General features: G+C 43.5%; 1 protein-coding gene across 3 annotated transcripts in view; it reads right to left on the bottom strand.

The window, feature by feature from the left end:
* Positions 1-19,163, bottom strand: part of LOC138293504 (vitamin D3 hydroxylase-associated protein-like) — a 203,123-nt gene that overhangs the window by 98,489 nt on the left and 85,471 nt on the right. For all 3 annotated transcript variants that reach the window (XM_069232744.1, XM_069232745.1, XM_069232743.1), the window contains exons 5-6: positions 11,934-12,140; positions 1,937-1,977 (exon numbers count right to left, since the gene is read on the bottom strand). In XM_069232744.1, coding sequence (XP_069088845.1) covers positions 1,937-1,977; positions 11,934-12,140 — 248 coding nt within the window. The remainder of the gene's footprint in view (positions 1-1,936; positions 1,978-11,933; positions 12,141-19,163) is intronic.

Genomic DNA, 19,163 nt, shown 5'->3' with positions numbered 1-19,163 from the left:
ATATGCAAAGACAAAAATAGACAGAGAATGATTCAATAAGGTTTATTAAATTAGCTGCATCTTGGATAAAATGGCATGAATTGCAATAACTAGGATGAAAAAACACGCTAGAAGCAAAATGGTGACAAGCAGAAACACAGGAAAAGTCTCACCATACTGTCACTAGGAGTAATATATGTGGTTCCTACTTAAACTATGGTAGAGCACAGCGTGATAAGCCCTAATCCGCCCTTCAGGTTCCCCCCTGGGAAGACTCTGTCCCCATACCTGAGCAAGGAAGCCTGTTGTCTAGAAAGACAACATCCCCATGTAGGCCAGGGATCTGGTAGTCTAAGCAAGAAGCTGTAGCGAAGGAATTCAGCAATCATCATGTGGTCATGGTCATCTGACTGGAATCTCCCTCTAACGTGTATGGGACAGAGAAGTGTTTTTATAGTAAAACAGCTGATGTTCTGATAAAGTGTCCCCACGTAAGGATAATAATGTTTCTGTGAATGTTGGAGACACAGCGTACCACTTTGCTGGCAACTCTATCTGGATGCAGCCTTGAGGAAAGCACAAAGTGAAAAGAATGTCTTGCTAGAAACGCAATGGTTTCCTAGGCGAAAGAACAACTAGATAAAGAAAATAAAACAGCACCGCAAATGTGGCCTATGCTAAAATAATAAAAGGAAGCTGGATAAAATTTAATTAGGCTAAAATGCACAAACGGCAGGCCTAGTTGCTGAAATAACATGTCTGAAAACATGGCTTAAATAGCTAATACAACAGGATGAGATTTTTAAAGATTTTTAAAGAGTTGCAAAACTTATCAAGGAGAATGCAACTCAACATCAGAAAAAATGTAGTGATTTTTTAATTTTTTTGTGGCAAACTGCACTCATGCACCTCATTGTACAACCCCAGGGCAAATGGTGTTGTTGAAAGGGCACATCACATAGTAAAGGGAGTAATACATATGGCCGTGGAGAAGAGAGGCGATGTTAAGTCCATGGTGAGTGATTTAATTTGGGCACATAGGACAACTGAGAGTAGTGTGATTAATAAAGTTCCCTTCTATGTGATGAGGAGGCGGATGGCAAAAATGAAAATGTCACTCACATGGATGAAGATTTTGAGTAGTCAGAGATGCGGGTGAATTGAATGGAAAAAAGTAGGAAAATAAAGGCGGATGATCTGGTCAAGGTGAAGTCTGGACAAGTCAAAGGTGGTTTAATGAAATAATAATTTCTGTTCAACGTGAGAGAAATACGTGTGTTGTTGGTGATTTTGGAGAATGATGAACTATGGAATATGAGGAGAGCCTCATTATATGAGAGAGGGGATGGAATCAGTGAAGAAGGGTGGAGAACTGCAGCATTTTTATGTTGATGGATGATGGTGCTGTATTAGGCAGAAATGAAGGAAATCATATGAGGAGGACAACCAAAAGCCCAATGAAAGGGGAGGTAGTGGTGTGAACACAATGGGTGACAGTGCGCACAAGATGGGAGGTCAGAGGACACCAGAAACACATAGATTCTGCAAACCACCTGCAAAATTGACAGGATTATGTAATGTAATGCATACATTGTGGTATGTGATTTCTTATTATTCCACAATTCTTTTATCTTTCTTTATTATATATGTTTCAGGTGTAAAGGGAGCGGATGTTCCACTTTGTAAAGGGGAGCAGATGTGTTGTATTGTTAAATGTACTGTAGAATGCTTATTAGTAAGAATTCTAGTATGTTCTGTTTCTATGATGCAGTAGGATTCTCTTGAAGGACAGTGGTTTGCTGGCTGGAGAGGGAGCACAAACCACAGTTATCTCTTTCAAAATAAACCTGTTTCTTAAAACCTTATCTTGGCTATATAAGATTCTGTCACAAAAATGCCAAATAACAGCCGCATGGAATTGTTTTATTTTAGGGCATCGCAACAAATCAGTATTTACCTGCAAGCATGCCATAAACAGGGCTCGCTGATCCTTTGAGACTAAGAAAAAATATGATATGATAGGTTAATCAGGATAGAAAGTCATATAGTTAAAACAATAATTTTAAACACATACTATATAGTTTCTTTAATTAAAATTAAATGTCATGTCATTTCAGCAGAAACACAAGCAACATATCTGTTTTCTGATTTTTTATCTATTTTTCTGCCTCTTCCAAAGTGACTCACCAGATTAAGACCTAACATCACTTGTCTAACCACAGAAATTGAGTAAGAGCGTTTATTACTTAGGTTCAGTCACCTAGATGGGAACACTGACACAATATTGAGGTAAAAAATATCTTTTGACACAAATATCATGTCAAAAATATCTTCTAACAAGATATTGTGTCCCTATACTTATAATGGTAAGTACAAAAATATCAGAAATAAAATATTGTTCATTACTTATATCGTCCAAGAACATACACAGTATTGTTTACTTAATATACATAGTTTAAGGTAGTAAATCTTACATATTTTAGTGCATAACATTAATATAATGTAAATTACAGAACTTTCACTAATACTTAACACTACATATAAATATATGCTTACATAAAAACAAATGTATGTTGTATGTGTTTATCTATATGTATATATTGTGTAACACAATCATTAAAAATATATATATTCAAATAAATCTGTAAAAATATTCCCAATTCAATTACCAAATATTACATAAATGGTCAAATAAATGAAATACACAAATGTTTTTAAAAAACACAATTACAAAAATGTAACATTTTTTAGAAATTTAAAATGTAATGCAATATAATATTAAAAGAATAAACACATTACAAATATATATATTTGCAAACAATAAAAGGAAAAAAGTACTAGGGCCTGGGAATATGAGGTATACTATTCCCACTCCAGTTTATGCAACAATACGGAAACTGTTTGACTACAGAGGGGTACATTTATCATTCCTACTCCAAACAGTGCAACCGTAGAGAACGTGTTGGACCTCAAAGGGATTGGACTTACTATTTCTACTCTAGTCAGCACAAGAGTAGGGAAAGTAATGAAAGTGTTAGACTTCAAAGGAGTTAAAATGATTATTCCCACTCCAAATAGTGCAATAGTAGGGAAAGTGTTGGACTTGGGAGGGGTAAAATGTACTATTACCGCTCCAGTCTCTTTAACAGTAGGGAAAGCATTGGACTTTGGAGGAATAATGTAGGAAAGTAGCCTCTTTTTAGCATGGTTATCCCCACTTTTTGCCTGTTTGTCAGTGTGTTTGACTGTGTTCACTGGGATCCTGCAAACCAGGACCCCAGTCACTATGCTCTCTCCCTTTAAACTTAGTTACTTGAACCACATACACCCCACATTTGGCATACTGGTGCCCCCATGTAAGTCCCTAGTATATGGTACCCAGGTACCCAGGGCATTGGGGTACTAGGGAATCCCCATGGGCTGCAGCATGTGTTATGCCACCCATGGGGAGCCCATGCAAAGTGTATCTGCAGGCCTGCCATTGCAGCCTGTGTGAAAAGGTGCTTGCAGCCTTTTCACTACAGGTCACTGCACCAGATCACTGTAAGTCACCCCTATGGCAGGCCCTCCTAGACCAGAGGGTGGGGTGCAAGTACCTGTGTGTGAGGGCACCCCTGCACTAGCAGAACTGCCCTCAAGAGCTCCAGCTCCATTTTCCTGGACTTCGTGAGTGCTGGGATGGCATTTTATGCGTGTACTGGACATAGGTCACTTCTATGTCCAGCTACATAATGGTAACTCCGAACCTATGCATGGTTGGTATCAAACATGTCGGCCTCATACCCCAATACTGTTGCCAGTATTGGAAGTATGATTCCATGCACTCTCGGGCTACAAGGAGGACCCCCAGCATTGCTCCTACCAGCCTTCTGGGGTTTTCTGGGGAGCCCAAGCTGCTGCCACCCCTCAGACAGGCTTCTGCCATCTGCTGATGAACAGCTCAAGCCCAGGAAGGCAGAACAAAGGATTTCCCTTTGGAAATAGGTGTTACATGGCTTGGGAGGGGTAGCCTCCCAAGCCACTGGTATGTTTTGAAGGGAACATTGTGTGCCCTCTGTGCATAAACCAGTCTTCACTGGTTCAGGGACCCCCCAGTCCCTGCGCTGGCATGAAACTGGACAATGGAAAGGGGAGTGACCACTCCCCTGTCCATCACCACCCCAGGGGTGGTGCCCAGAGCTCTTCCAGAGGGTCCCTGGGTTTTGCCATCTTGAATCCAAGGTGGGCAGGGACCTCTGGGAGCATCTGAGGGGCCAGGCCAGGCAGGTAACATCAGAGTCCCCTCCTTATAGGTGGTCACCTGACTAGGTGACCAATCGCCCTTTCAGGGTTATTTAGGGTCTCTCTCTTGGGTGGATCCTCAGATTCGGCTTGCAAGATTCCAGCAGGACTCCTCCTCAACCTCTACTTCAACTTCTAGTCACTGGACCCATGACTGGACCCTCCAGGAACTGACAATCTGCATCCAGGACAAAGACTCTCCTTGCAACATTGTTTCCACGGCTCCTTCCAGCTTCTGCAACATTTCCCCATTGTGAATCCTCTGAGGGTGGCAAGTCTTCAGCCTGCACAAGAAGGAAGAAGGAATCTCCCTTGGAGTGAAGGAGTCACTCCACTGTATCTGTAGGCACCAACTGCAATGACGACTGGCTGCGTGGATCCCCTCTCATCCTGAGCTGCATAGATCCTGCATCACAGGTGGTGGTCCAGAGTAGTCGTCTTGGTCCTCTCTGCCAGCTGTCCAACTTTGGTCGAGGTGATCCCTTGCCTTCTCATGCAGGACAGTACCCCGTGTACTACGTCTCTTGCAGCTACCAAATCTTGTTGGCATCTCCTACAAGGGATCTTCAGGATCCGTCTAGCCCCAGCCCCAGCACTCCTTCCTGCAATGCACAGCCCTCTGCGTGCTTCTCCTGCGGCGTGGGACACTTTTCCAGTTGTGCTGGATGGGCTCCTCTGCGACTCCTGGTTTCTCTTCCAGTGGGTCTCCTGTAAGGGATGCCTCTTCTTCTGTGGACTTTCTGCCTTGCTGAGCACCCCCTATAGAACTCCCGCATGGGTTGAATCCTCCTGGACCTTGCTGGTCCCTGGCAGCTCCACTTTTGCTTCTCCGTGACTTCTGCCTTTGCCATGCCACTGACTGACTGCAATCATTCATCTGCCATGGGATGTCAACTGCATCCTTCAGGAACTCTTCACCTGCTCCAGGGCTGGATTCCTGACCATCTTCGTCCTACCATCAACCAACTCCTGCAACCACAGTTGGGTGGGTAGTGGCTCCTGCCTCCACTGGACTCTTCTGTGACTTCTGGACATTGTCACCTTCTTCCATAGGTCTTCCTCTTCAGGAATCCACCACTGGTTTCTTGCAGTCATATCTGGGTGTTGCATTTTCCTTTTTCTTCCTTTTGGGTGGCTTGAGGAAAATCCAGTAACTTACTCCTTTCTTCCTGGTTGCTGGGGGGCACTGTGGTACTTACCTTTGGGGTTTCCTAGTTCCCCCAGTTCCCCTCTACACATTCCACTTACCTAGGTGGGGGTCGTGGATTTGTATTCCATTTTTTTTTAGTATATGGTTTGGGCTCCCCCTAGGGTCACTATTGCCTATTGCTATTTGCACTGTTTTCTATTGCTTTCTATGCCTATTTCTGATTACTAGTGTAGATATCTAGATTGTTACTTACCTCCCTTTGGAGGGTTGCCTCTCTAGTACTTTTTGGTAATTGTGTCACAAAAAAAAAAGTACTTTTCTTTTTTTAACACTGGGTGTTTTCTTTCATGTGTGTAAGTGCTGTGTGACTACAGTGGTATTGCATGAGCTTTGCATGTCTCCTAGATAAGCCTTGGCTGCTCATCCACAGCTATGTCTAGAGAGCCTGGCTTAAAGACACTGCCTACACTACACTAATAGGGGATACATGGACCTGGTATAAGGTATAAGGGCCAGATGTAGCAACCCTTTTGCGAGTCGCAAACGGCGAAAATCGCCGTTTGCGACTCGCAAACGTGGGTTTGCAATGCACAAATGCATATTGCGAGTCGTTACCGACTCGCAATATGCATTTGCGACTCGCAAATAGGAAGGGGTGTTCCCTTCCTATTTGCGAGTCGGAGTGGTATGCAACTCCATTTGCGACCGCGTACGTGGTCGCAAATGGAGTCGCAGTTACCATCCACTTGAAGTGGATGGTAACCCACTCGCAAACGGGAAGGGGTCCCCATGGGACCCCTTCCCCTTTGTGAATGGACCCCAAATAATTTTTTCAGGGCAGGGAGTGGTCCAAGGGACCACTCCCTGCCCTGAAAAAACCGAAACAAAAGGTTTCGGATGTTTTTGAAATGCAGCTCGTTTTCCTGTGAGGAAAACGGGCTGCACTTCAAAAAAAAAAAAAACCTTTATTTAAAAGGCAGGTCGCTAACATGGAGGCCTGCTGACGTCAGCAGGCCTCCATGTTAGCGAGTGCCTATACTCGCAATGGGGTCGCAAACTGCGACCCACCTCATAAATATTTATGAGGTGGGTCTTTGCGACCCCATTGCGAGTTGCAGAAGGTGTCTGAGACACCTTTCTGCATGTCAAATTGCGACTTGCAATTTGCGAGTCGCACAGACTCGCAAATTGCAAGTCGCAATTTGATTTTTTCTTACATCTGGCCCTAAGTACCTTAGGTACCCACCACACACCAGGCCAGCTTCCTACAGGTACGCTTTACTATCCCCATTCCAAGGTGTGGAACAGTAGAGAATATCCTCCCTACGTAGGCTAATAAAGGCTGCCTTCGCATACACCATTCAAGGAATATTGAGCGCATAATCAGGGGACAGTCAGAAAGAATCTGCTTTTCCATATCTTGCTCCAACATAACAAGGGTCTTAAAGCAATTATGTCTCTATGGGCCTCATTACGAGTGTGGTGGTCCGAGGACTGCAGCACTCTCGGTGACCTTCAGACCGCCACACTCCAGTTGGTCCAATCACAACATTAGGGACCCACCTAAAGACCGACATCACCACCAGGAACATTGTTCCCGAAGGCTGACAGTGGTCTGAGTTGTACTCAGCCACTGCTGCACTGAACTCAGCACCATTGTGCTGCTTACAACTCAGCTTTCTGCCACTCTTTCAATGACAGTCACCCCACCATGGAAAGGCTGGTGAAAAGCCACAGGCCACAGGGAGGGCCCTGCTCTGCCCATGTCATGCTTGCAGACAGTGTGCATTCTGATGGTGCTGGTGCGCCACGGTATTGGCCTCGGCTCCCTTAAGGCCCGAGGCTAATACCATAGCACAGTTCCTGCTGATCAGCCTGGCGTGAATGCATAATACAACGTACCCACCGGTTGGCCAGCAGGAATGATGTAATGTGAGGGAACGCCACCGGTTTGACGGTGGCATCTTCCCGGTGAGTTTGGTGGTCAGTTCATTCGACAACCAAACTTGTAATCATGACCTATGTATTTTATTTCTAGTTCCTCATGGACAAAAAAAGGCCAGTGTACTTTTGGGGACCTGCAACACATGCCTTACAAATGTGTTTTCAGCAATTTGGATGTTATCAACTTTTGTGTACCCCCATTACTCATTGCCATAGAGAGCTTTGGAGACACATTTAGCTTGGGAGATTTTGGCTAAAATACTGGGTGGCCTGAAGCCCAGCCTCTGGGCTAAGCTAGCCACAGCACCCATGACCTTAGCAGACTCACCTTTTCTCGCGAGAGTCAGGGGCTTCTAGGGTTTGTCCACATTGAACAGTACCCCAAGGTAGGAAAAAAACAGGACTTTAGTCAGGATGTGATTTCCCACCTTGGAAAGTTTTCGAATAGGTGTACCTCGTGGCAGCTACCATCACGTAAGACTTAGGGACTGATTATGACTTTGGCAGTCATACAGCCAGCTAGCCGCGGTGGCGGCCCAGAAAACAACACCAAGACCGCGGCATCTCAACAGCCGCATTATGAATTTCCTGCAGGGCTGGCGCTGTGCGGGCTGCGCAGTCATGGTGGCGGCACACTTTGGCTCTAGAAAAGAGTTGGAAGCCAATGTCAGCCATACCGTGGTGCCTCCAGCCAGTCGGACACACTGTTTCCTTGCATCATTTTTTGCAAGTGAAACAGTGCACGCACCGACCTGATGACATTGGAGGCCACTACATGAGCACAAGCTACATTACCCAAGGGCCCATTTGTCCTAGAGCCAGTTATTTGGTTCATTACCTGCCTTTCCGCCAAACCTTGCATGGCCTAGTCCCACCATAAATAGGTCAGCAGAAAGGCAGGTCATGATCAGCCCGGCACTGCCTTCATTAACTGCCTCTGCCTCTCCCACCGTGGGAGCTCTAATTTTGGCGGTGGTGGCAGTCTGAAGCCGGTGTTCCCACACACATCCTACCCGGGCAGTCAGACCACCATGTAGGCGGGCAATCAAACTACCAAAAAGCGATGGCAGTTCCCTTACAGTAGAAGTTGAAGTTGGCCTCCTAGTAAGGTTTACTGTTTGATCCAAACTAGCCATAAAGGTGACAAATGTATCCAATAATGACTGCAGTCCTATGGCGGGCCGGGCAATGAGGACTGCATCATGAGCAACCCTTCCAAGTTTCCCACGCCCATGCATGATGAGCTGCTCCAGTCCAGGTTTTTCTATTTACTTTGGAACATCTGAGTTTGCTTGTTCCATTATAAAACCAGAATTAAAAGGAAAAACTTGCCATGGATTGGCTCATTACGAATCGACATGGGAAACTTGGCAGCTATGCAAGTGCACATAATAAAACCAGCAGCGATATCACTCCGACCCAAGCCAATAATCTAGAAGGTAAAAAGAAAAGGGGGGAGAATACATCCCTGGTGAACTCCCCTCCTGGTTCTAAAGGTCTGGGTACAAGCCCCGCCCTGAGAGTATCTCATTGAGGTATGGGTATGTAAATCTGAAAAAAGAAGCACATGTCCAGATCCACCCCCAGGGCAAGAAGCAGGCCCCACAGCTTCCTACGGTTCACTCTGTCACAGGTGGACGTAAGGTCCATGAAGGTCAGATGAAGTGACTTGGGCCAGGCAACAGAACACTTGTTTACAATTAAATATAAGTTCAGACATTGGTCTGTTGTCGATCTGCCTGGCCTGAAGCCATATTGTACTTCAGAAAATGTGTCATTCTCATCTGCCCAAAACATCAGACTATTTAAAAGTACCCTAAGACCTTCACAACAGAATCAATCAGTGATATCAGCCGATAACACTGGGGATTGCCCTTGTCCCCCTTCTTAAAATGGGGCGAATTACGGTGGCGGACCACAAAGGTGGTGCACCTTCCTTCACTGCCGACTTAAAGACCAATGTCAGGGCTGGACCCCAAATTTCGATCTTGCCCAAAAACAGATCAGGACGTATCCTGTCAGGTCCAGTTGCCTTGTTGCAGGATAGCACTAGGATGTCCTCAGTTACTTCATCGAGCACGAAAACCACTTTCGCTCTATCCCCTGCTAGACCGCCCAGATCCTCTTCACCTCCACTCAACCCAAAGTTATATACCACTTCGAAATGCTCGATCCACTGTTGCTCAGAAATGTGATGACATATGGCCGGACGATTTGCTTCTGCAAAGCAAGAATGGCATAAATTACATAATCTATAATCAATTAAATAATTAATTAACAATTAATAATAAATTGTTAATTATGTATTACTTAATTAACTTCCCATCCTATACCCCTACAAACCTAGTAACCCACATCTAAAATATAACTAAAATACATCAATATTACATAATTGACATAAAGAATCTTAATAGTACAATTAATTACTACTTCAACAACCCGCTACAGCACAATAAATTCATATTAACAAATAAATAAAAATTCTAAATCACTTAAAATTACAAACTATGTTTTAAAAACATTAATAACAATTAGACAAACAATAGTAACACATAAAATAAATATATAAACTAAAACACTTTAAAATAATTAAAAACCAATATTTTTTACTAATATATTAAAAAAATACCGTATTAAAAACAACAATAATCCTACAAACAATATTGCTTACCTAAAATAATGATATTTATGACAACAATTGTTTTGCATCACAATATTTTTGTATCATGATATTTTATTTCTGATATTTCAGTCTATTGATATTTCCGACTTGATGTTTTGTCCAAACTCCACCTAAGTATATACTTTATAGTATTGTACATTTGTTCAGGCGGCAGTGTCTTGTACACCTCTGGTTTTAGTGATCCTCACTGAACCCACACTATCATCTACATTTAAGTTGCAGAAGCTGTCACACATGTTATTTTGGTCCATTATGTATGCTCTCTCACCCTACATAAAATGTGCCCAGATACATGGTGCACAAGTTGTAGGATACATTTAGGTACACCTGGCACAGAGTCCTGACGAACAAATGCATATGTAAGTTGCACTGGCACCAAGTAACAGGCGCACCCATCTTCAGTGTAATTGGACTTCATCACAATAATAAATTAACAGTACCACAGCATGTTTAGTGTTCTCATCTAGCAAAATAAGTACCAGTGTGTAGGAAACCACCTGAATTGATCATCTTTAGGGGCATAAGAGTACCACACACTGTGCATGGCAGAGCAGTCCTATGGGCACAAGTGACCAAGACCAATGCCTTCATTAAAATCAAAAAGGAAAGTACGACGAGCAGAGGCATAGCTGGACTGCTGCACAGCCATTATTACTCTACACCAACTGCTAATCTGAGCAGCAGCCGAGATATGGTTGAGCTGCACTGTTGGCATAAATGAGCCACATAGCAAACATGATTGTCACAACTGAGATGCACAGCTGAAGCAACTGGGCTTCCCCAGGGGTAGCACTGGAGTTAATGAGCAGCACCACTGTCGTCCTTGAGCTGAATAAATCATGTAATTGGGCAGCACAGCTGACGCATTTGAGCCCCACAAATGGAATAAACCATTATCACAAATGGCACAATTCAGAGTAGTCAGAGACTTAATTGAGAAGCAGCAGAGGCACCACCCCCCTGGCATAACTGAGAAGAACAGCTTGCATATTTGAGATGCACCTCTTCTGTAAAGGAGAAGAATCATAGCCATCGGTGGGCTGTTAAACAGGCCATATGGATGGTAGAGCAGCACAATTGACATAAATGAGCATAACTGATCAGGGCCTTGGCAGACTGGCAGCACCATTGCTCATTTGAGAAGCACCAAAACATTCTCATTGCAAAAAATGGCGTGCTCCTGGACCACCACACACCCATAGACACCCCTTCTTTAACCACATGCATGTCTGCCAAACTCCATTCCCAATATATGTCTCCCCTATCACTCTGATGATCCCTTTCTACTCTTTCTTCCTATCTTCATGTGGATAGCGCTCTACTTTTACCTCACAACCAGTGTATGTTCAAAATAGTTAGTGCCACAAACATCTGCTATGAAACAGTTGTACTGAGTTGCCCCCATACTGAAAACCAATGACAGGTATGATAGACATCACTGAAGAATGTTCATTTGTCCTGAATATAATTTTGTAGGAATCATTTATGAAATGGTATCCAATAAAAACTCCTGCTCTTCATGCGACATGATCCTTCAACTATTTAGCGATTTGTCCAGGAGAAGAAGGTTTACGCTATGCTAGACTTGAGCATCTGGCACTTGAAAGTCTATTGAGGTTCCAGTCTGCTTTTCTCCCGTCACACATATACCTTCTTTATCAAAAACCTTGAGGCAGATCACGTGCAAAGCAGGCATTTATGTAAGGAATTTGACTGCACCAGTCCTAACTTTTCTGTAAAACATTGTTCTTTATTTATTTATTTTAATCCTACGCATTCATTAAGTGCACATCATTATTTGTTTTCGAAATTCTTGCTACTTCCAAAAAATGGGACATAGCCCTGGGGTTATTTAAAAAGTATCGCCCTATTCCCATGCAAGGCCTGATTACATACCTCAGTCTTGCTCCTGTTGGTTTGAAGCTGCACAGTCCACAGAAACTTGCAGGAACCCGGAGGCTGCCACCAATATCAGAGCCCAAGCCGAGTACAGATCCTCCGCCTCCTATCAGCGCACCTTCCCCTCCAGAGGAACCACCAGGGGTCTTCTCGTGGTTCAACGGGTTCAGAGTTTGACCATATATTGGGTTGCTGCATTCAAAGCTGAAGAGAACCAAATTGGAAATAATAATTTAAGAACTATGCATCCAAATCTGCAATTTTCAACATGGACAGAAGTAGTTTCTTTTTTTTTTAAATGTGTATCTGTTAAGGAATAAATATTATACATTCAAGTTCTTATATTTTTGAGTGCCTTCTTAATGTATTCAGGTTCGCATATTTTGTTTATTTAGTTCTGAGGATGAACATATGTTTAATCAAGTACAAGAAATAGTTTTACAAGACTGCACTAGAAACCCATGAGCCCACCTATCTACAGCACCAGCGTCTCCCTCCTTTGTCATCTGTCTATTATCAGCAACCCGATCTCACATCATCCACATGCCAAGCCTGTAACCTGCAAGAAACTGGATTAGTAGTTGAGGAGTGTGACAAAACACCACAAATATTAGTAGAAATCCTTGTCATGGTAAACCACAAAAGTCACTAAATAAACCTGTGCTTAGCCCTCTTGTAGATTATCACAGAAGCAGCGAGGTCTAATTTAGAGGAAATGCGTAAAGTATCTATGCAGTGGCCAAACAGTAATAAAGTGAAAACATAACAGGAGAAAAATCCCAAACCTATTTAGAGAAACAGAGTAATCTTTAATGCATAAATGACACTGAAAGGGCAAACATGCCTGCTTTACTGTGTTTTAAAGGGGAGAGAGCAAACACTTTACCAGTGGTAAGCAGGGGTAAAGTGCACAGAGTCTTAATGCCAACAAAAACAGGGCCAGTACAGAAGGCAAACATCTGCGGTGATCCTGTAGAAAGGGCAAATTGCCAGCACCACCTTTGTGTGCTATCAGTATATACGTGTGAGAGACTTCAATCATTTGGGGGGTCACATCCAGTAGATTTCCCAAGTCCCCAGAGGAACATCTTTAGATAACAGAATTGTATCAGAAAATCTCTTGCTTGTAACAGTGATATATAAACCTCCCAAATCAGTGCACGCACAGGCGCTGAGGTTGTTATATTATTTAGGACCGTAGACACAAAGGTAAATTCACTCATAAGTTAACAACTGCTTTAAAAAAAACTTTGTTATGGTTGCCAGAAATCCACAAAGGGATTCCTGGTGGGTGTGAATAGTTTAACTAGTGTGGCTATCTCCTACACAAGTACAGAGAAATCGCCACCCACAAATCTCACTCAAGGTGTAGGAAACTGGCATTTCAAGGTGAAGTTTGTCTTGGAAGTTCAACACAAACAAATATATTAATGAGCATTCCCAAGCTCCTGTTTGACCTTTCACACCCTGGAAATGGTCAGAAAGTTACTGCAGCAAAAGTTGGAGTAACTGCCCTTCCAGGATGGGAAGGTCAATGGATCACTGCTACATGTGCTCCATTCTTATTATGCATATTTCTCTGTTATGAAGACTTAGGGAGGGGGAATAGGGTCTCTCACTGAAAGACATTCCCTGTAATACCCTATATGCAAAACTAAAGGGACTAAAGGTGCACACTATTTTCACCCTCAAACTTTAAATCTCAATTTAATAATGACAATAGTGGCTTTGTGGGGCCTCTATGTCTGATTCTTTGGAATCTTACACAATTTTACACCAGTGTTAGTACAGTCACCTTTGTAGATATTTGTGGAAAGGCTTGAAAGTGGATTTAAATATTGTAAGTCTACTTATGCACATATTCTTCCAACTATTTCATTAGTGCATTGAGATTCCCAGTAGTATACTTGAAAACCTGCTGCAGCTTTCCAGGCACACTACTGGGAATACTTGTGAATTTCAAAACGTAGCAAATCTACTACCACAAGTAGACTTAAAACTACAGGTGCAGATTTACTATTTTTTCCAGTGGCAACTGGTAGAATATGAAAATGGTGGGGCGTAGGAGCAATAAATGAATTAAAGTGTGAGCGAAGTTGATTCTTGAAAAGGGGGCTCAGAGGGCTCCTCACGTATAGATTTATTTTTTTAAATGTTATCGTTTTCTTTTTTAAACACATCTAATTTTCCTTTGAGGAAAACGGAATGCATTTATAAAAAAGATTGTATAAGACCGCCAGGGCTGTAATGACTGAAGCACCACCAACAGGCTGGCAGTGCTTCCCAGGTTGTTACGACCGTGGCGTAAGCACAGCGGTTGCACCGCCGGGGCCGGCGGTTTCCCGTCACAATGGCCCCGGCGGTAGTAATCCGCAGGGGATTGCGAGCCCCCCTACCGCCAGCCTTTTCCTGGTGGTTTGAACCGCCAGGAAAAGGCTAGCGGTACTGGGAGTTGCGGGGCCCCTGGGGGCCCCTGCAGTGCCCATACCATTGGCATGGGCATTGCAGGGGCCCCCTGACAGGACCCCGTGCAGCTTTTCACTGTCTGCTATAGCGCGACGGGTGCAACTGCACCCGTCGCACGGCCGCAACACCGCCGGCTCCATTTGGAGACGGCTCCTGTGTTGCGGCCGAGATCCCTGCTGGACCGGCGGGCGGAAACTAGGTTTGCACCCGCCGGCCCAGCGGGGATCTCCAAATGACCGTGGCATGGGTGTGGCCGATTGGCAGCCGCCCGGCGGTCCGATCTTGGCGGGCGGCTTCAGCCGCCCGCCAAGGTCGTAATGAGGGCCTAATTCTTTAGAGTGTGTATGCGTCAGGAATGATGATGCTAGCTAAGAGAGTGCACAAGATCACCATATTATTTCTGCAGCAGGTTAACAATAGTCAAACTAACAAAAATAACATAGAAATATCAGGGAGGAATGTTCCATTCTGCTGTCTGGAGAGCCACGTGTAGTGATTGAGATTACCAGGCCATCCAACATTGCACAGAATAAGTTTTGAAGGAAGGAAGCAGAATTAGTTACAGTTATTTGCCTTTTAAACGTGCCTTTAACAAACGTACTGTCTTTTTCAGGCAAATATGAAAGGATGAAAAGCTCCCTCCCCCTCCAAATATATGTGAATATGTGATGTAAGATGTTTTGGGTTTTTCTAATGTTCATATTGTTTTATATAATGACTGATTCATATTGTTTTATATAATGACTGATGAAACGACCATCATTCTGATACATAAATTTAATATGTTGAGTATTTGTGGGCGAAATTTACACCAGTGTAATTTGCATAATTTTGGAAATTTCATGTTATGATTTGTTAAGAGAAAATCATGAAATGTTGTCATTGTGCCATGTTGCATAATCACGTTGCAATTTCTGGCAGAATTATAGCACAGGAGCACAGCGCTAGCACCTGTTTTTCATGGCAATTGTGTTTTTGCACTATTTTTAGCATGTATTTTTGTGTTAAATATTGATGCAAATAGTCCTTTTGTACTAAAACACAAATGACAGATTTTCATTTCACGCAACTGCGAGCAATTTTATGTAATGTTCCCAAATTTTGTGTAATTATGCAAAAGCACATTATGTGAAGTTCAGCCACACCTAGTGCTGATTGTAAACAATAACCTGTGAGAAAGTGTATTATTATTAGGGGTTAGTAGTCCACCTCAAGGAATAATATCAATAACTTGTCAGGGTGAACTCCAAAAGTTACTAAATTTACCTTTCGCTGGTAGCTATGGCACAATGATAAAGTATTTATGCATTGCCAAAAAAGTAAAAAAGTCAAAACATCACATAATAAAAATCGCAAACGAAACTAAAAGAAAAAAGTTGATTTAAATGTAAAAAACAAACGGCACCAAAACATCAAAAATCACATAAGGGGAATTAGAGCTATCAGTACTTAACTTATAGGTGAAAATAGTGCCAAAAACACTAAGGGGCATATTTACGAGAAGCTTGCGCTGATGAGCATCACTTTTTTTTACCTTACTGCGGTGCAAACCTCTCAACTATATCTAAGAAGCCACGCAAAGCCACTTTGCGTGGCTTTCTATGGCCTTATAGATATGGAGTATGACAAATCACAAATCAGGTTCATCCCAGTCAAAGATTTTACCTTCTGACTGAGTCTTTTTTATGGAGCTCAAAATCTTCCAACAGGGCAAGCATAAAGATGTTTTTGACACAGTTGCATTGAAACTGGACACCTTTTACAAGGTCCTGCTGATGCTCCAGAAGTCTTCGGAGTACAAAAAAGTGTTAAGTCCCAACTTTTCAAAACAGCTCCTTAGAGTCACCTTAAGGCTTCCAGAACCTCATGAACAACATGTAGGGGACAGGACTCACCTCAACAGAGGCCACCAGCATTGTCTAGTCCATGTCCAGCTTTTACTAGTCAAATGGTCACTTTAGGAACAAGCATTTGTGGGTCTGGCGTTTGCTCGAGTTAGAGCTATTAGCTTTGTAAATTCCTAACTGGACTTTTATTGCCACATAAATTGAAAATGAAAATTAAAACAGTTGAGATAAGCAAGCCAATTCAAAGCACCAAGGCTGCCATGATCGTGAGCGCAAAGGAGAGAAATAAAAGGAAAAAGAAGGTTGCTCGCAGTCAAACATATCAGCAAACATGCAATTATCCATGTAAGAGGGTCGATGGCCAAGGCGGTAACAAAAGTGCCCCAAGAAGGAACAAACATAAAGCATTTACCAATGATAACAAAGGATTTTTGAAAGGCAAGCCCATGAATGAGTGATAGCGATGGGCGTGTGGTAGGCGTGGTTAAAAGCCCAGATAGATTACAACAGGTTAGAGCGCTTGCACGATCAACTTAAAAAGGCCTCTTGCAACTTGCTGTGTCCCTGTACCCAAACAGGAAGTCATCCAACTGACTCTTTGAGTCTACTTCTCAGTCCTGAATTCAGACCTTCAGATATTCACAGAGACTATAAACAGCAGGTCCAATCCTCTTATGGTCTTCAGTAGGCCCAGAACGGTTTGTGAGAACCTGTGGGTAAGGTGCCAAATTTGTAGGTTTCACTGGCGAGTGGCGGGGTGACTTCTGGACACTCTCTAAACAATAAGGAAAAGGTTCCTGGAGACAGCCCTCCTCAAGTTTGCAGCACAATTTGTTTCCCTTAATGCAAACTATCCCACATTGCACAATTCTACGGAAAATCTATGATGGTACAAGCCTTCTGCCCTTGGAGTGAGAGTGTGTGCTAGTCAAGGGTGTAATTAGGGAAATGAGCTGTCCCATTCTGCCAAGCTACACCAAATTGGTTCTGCAACCAGCTCGCCCTCCCTCTGGGATGGAGTCAGATTGGCTTGCCTTGTGTCATGGTATTAAAGAGTTTGCCCCTCCCAGGTTTTGCCTTACACTAAAATGCAAATGGGCAGGCTTTACCTCTGCTACTTTTAAGTTAATGAATGTCACACTAGGTACAGCAGTCCAAAGGTGGCATTTAACTTCCATGCCTTGGGGGCACGATATGATAGGTAATCATAGGCAAGTTAAATATGTCAATCAGAGATAAGCCAATTTGACAATTTTTGAAGAAGAAGCACAAGCATTTTACTCCTGTTTACCAGTTGTAAAATGGACAGAGTTTGAAGTCCAGCACAACAGATACGACAAAAATGGATGAAAATCACTCTAAAGATGGTCATTTGCTACAACTTTTTATAGTAGACCACCACCGGCTGCTCTTTGGCCATATGGTGTGCTATGAACGTTCTATAAACAACAGCATGTAACCATCATCACACAAATTTGAAGACTTGCTGGACTAAGGGCCAGATGTAGCAAAGGTTTAGCGACTCGCAAACGGCGAAAAACGCCGTTTGCGAGTTGCTAAAGCCACTTTGCTATGTTGAAATGCATTTTGCGAGTCGGAACCGACTCGCAAAATGCATTTCCGAGTCGCAAATAGGAAGGGGTGTTCCCTTCCTATTTGCGAGTCACAATGCGATGTAATTCCTTTTGCGACCGCGAATGTGGTCGCAAATGGACTCGCAGTTACCATCCACTTGAAGTGGATGGTAACCCAGTTGCAAACGGGAAGGGGTCCCCATGGGACCCCTTCCCCTTTGTGTCTGGCATAAAAAATAATTTTTCAGAGCAGGCAGTGGTCCAATGGACCATTACCTGCCCTGAAAAATACCGAAACAAAAGGTTTCGGTTTATTTTTCAAAGTGCAGCTCGTTTTCCTTTAAGGAAAACGGGTTGCACTTTGAAAAAAAAAAACTGCTTTATTTAAAAGCAGTCACGGACATGGAGGTCTGCTGACTACAGCAGGCCTCCATCCCCGTGAGTGCCCTGAATCGCTAGGGTGTCGCAAATTGCGACCCACCTCATTAATATTAATGAGGTGGGTCTTTGCGACCTCATAGCGACTCGCAGAAGGTGTCTGAGACACCTTTCTGCATTCCAAATTGCGAGTTGCAATTTGCGAGTCGCTGGGACTCGCAAATTGCAACTCGCAATTTGGAACCTACCTACATCTGGGGCCAGATGTAGGAAACACTTTGCGAGTCGCAAACGGCAAAATCTGCCGTTTGCGACTCGCAAATGCGTGTTTCCTATGCAGAAATGCATTTTGCGAGTCGTTACCGACTCGCAAAATGCATTTCCGAATCGCAAATAGGAAGGGGTGTTCCCTTCCTATTTGCGAGTCGCAGTGGTATGCAACTCCATTTGCGACCGCGTACGCGGTCGCAAATGGAGTCACAGTTACCATCCAATTCAAGTGGATGGTAACCCACTCGCAAATTGGAAGGGGTCCCCATGGGACCCCTTCCAGTTTGAGACTGGACCCCAAAATATTTTTTCAGGGCAGGGAGTGGTCCAAGGGACCACTCCCTGCCCTGAAAAAACCGAAACAAAAGGTTTCGGATTTTTTTTAAATGCAGCTCGTTTTCCCTTAGGGAAAACGGGCTACACTTCAAAAAAAAAAAAACCTGCTTTATTGAACAGCAGGTCGCTAACATGGAGGCCTGCTGACTTCAGCAGGCCTCCATGTAAGCGAGTGCCCATAGTTGCTATGGGGCCGCAATTTGCGACCCACCTCATTAATATTAATGAGGTGGGTCATTGGGACCCCATAGCGACTTGCAGAAGGTGTCTGAGACACCTTTCTGCATCCCAAATTGCGACTTGCAATTTGCGAGTCGCAGAGACTCGCAAATTGCAAGTCGCAATTTGGGAAGTTG

Source organism: Pleurodeles waltl, chromosome 4_2 (genome assembly GCF_031143425.1).
Source record: "Pleurodeles waltl isolate 20211129_DDA chromosome 4_2, aPleWal1.hap1.20221129, whole genome shotgun sequence".
Taxonomy (NCBI): domain Eukaryota; kingdom Metazoa; phylum Chordata; class Amphibia; order Caudata; family Salamandridae; genus Pleurodeles; species Pleurodeles waltl.
The sequence above is the reverse complement of the archived record's forward strand: the minus strand, read 5'-3'. Positions and strand labels throughout refer to the sequence as shown.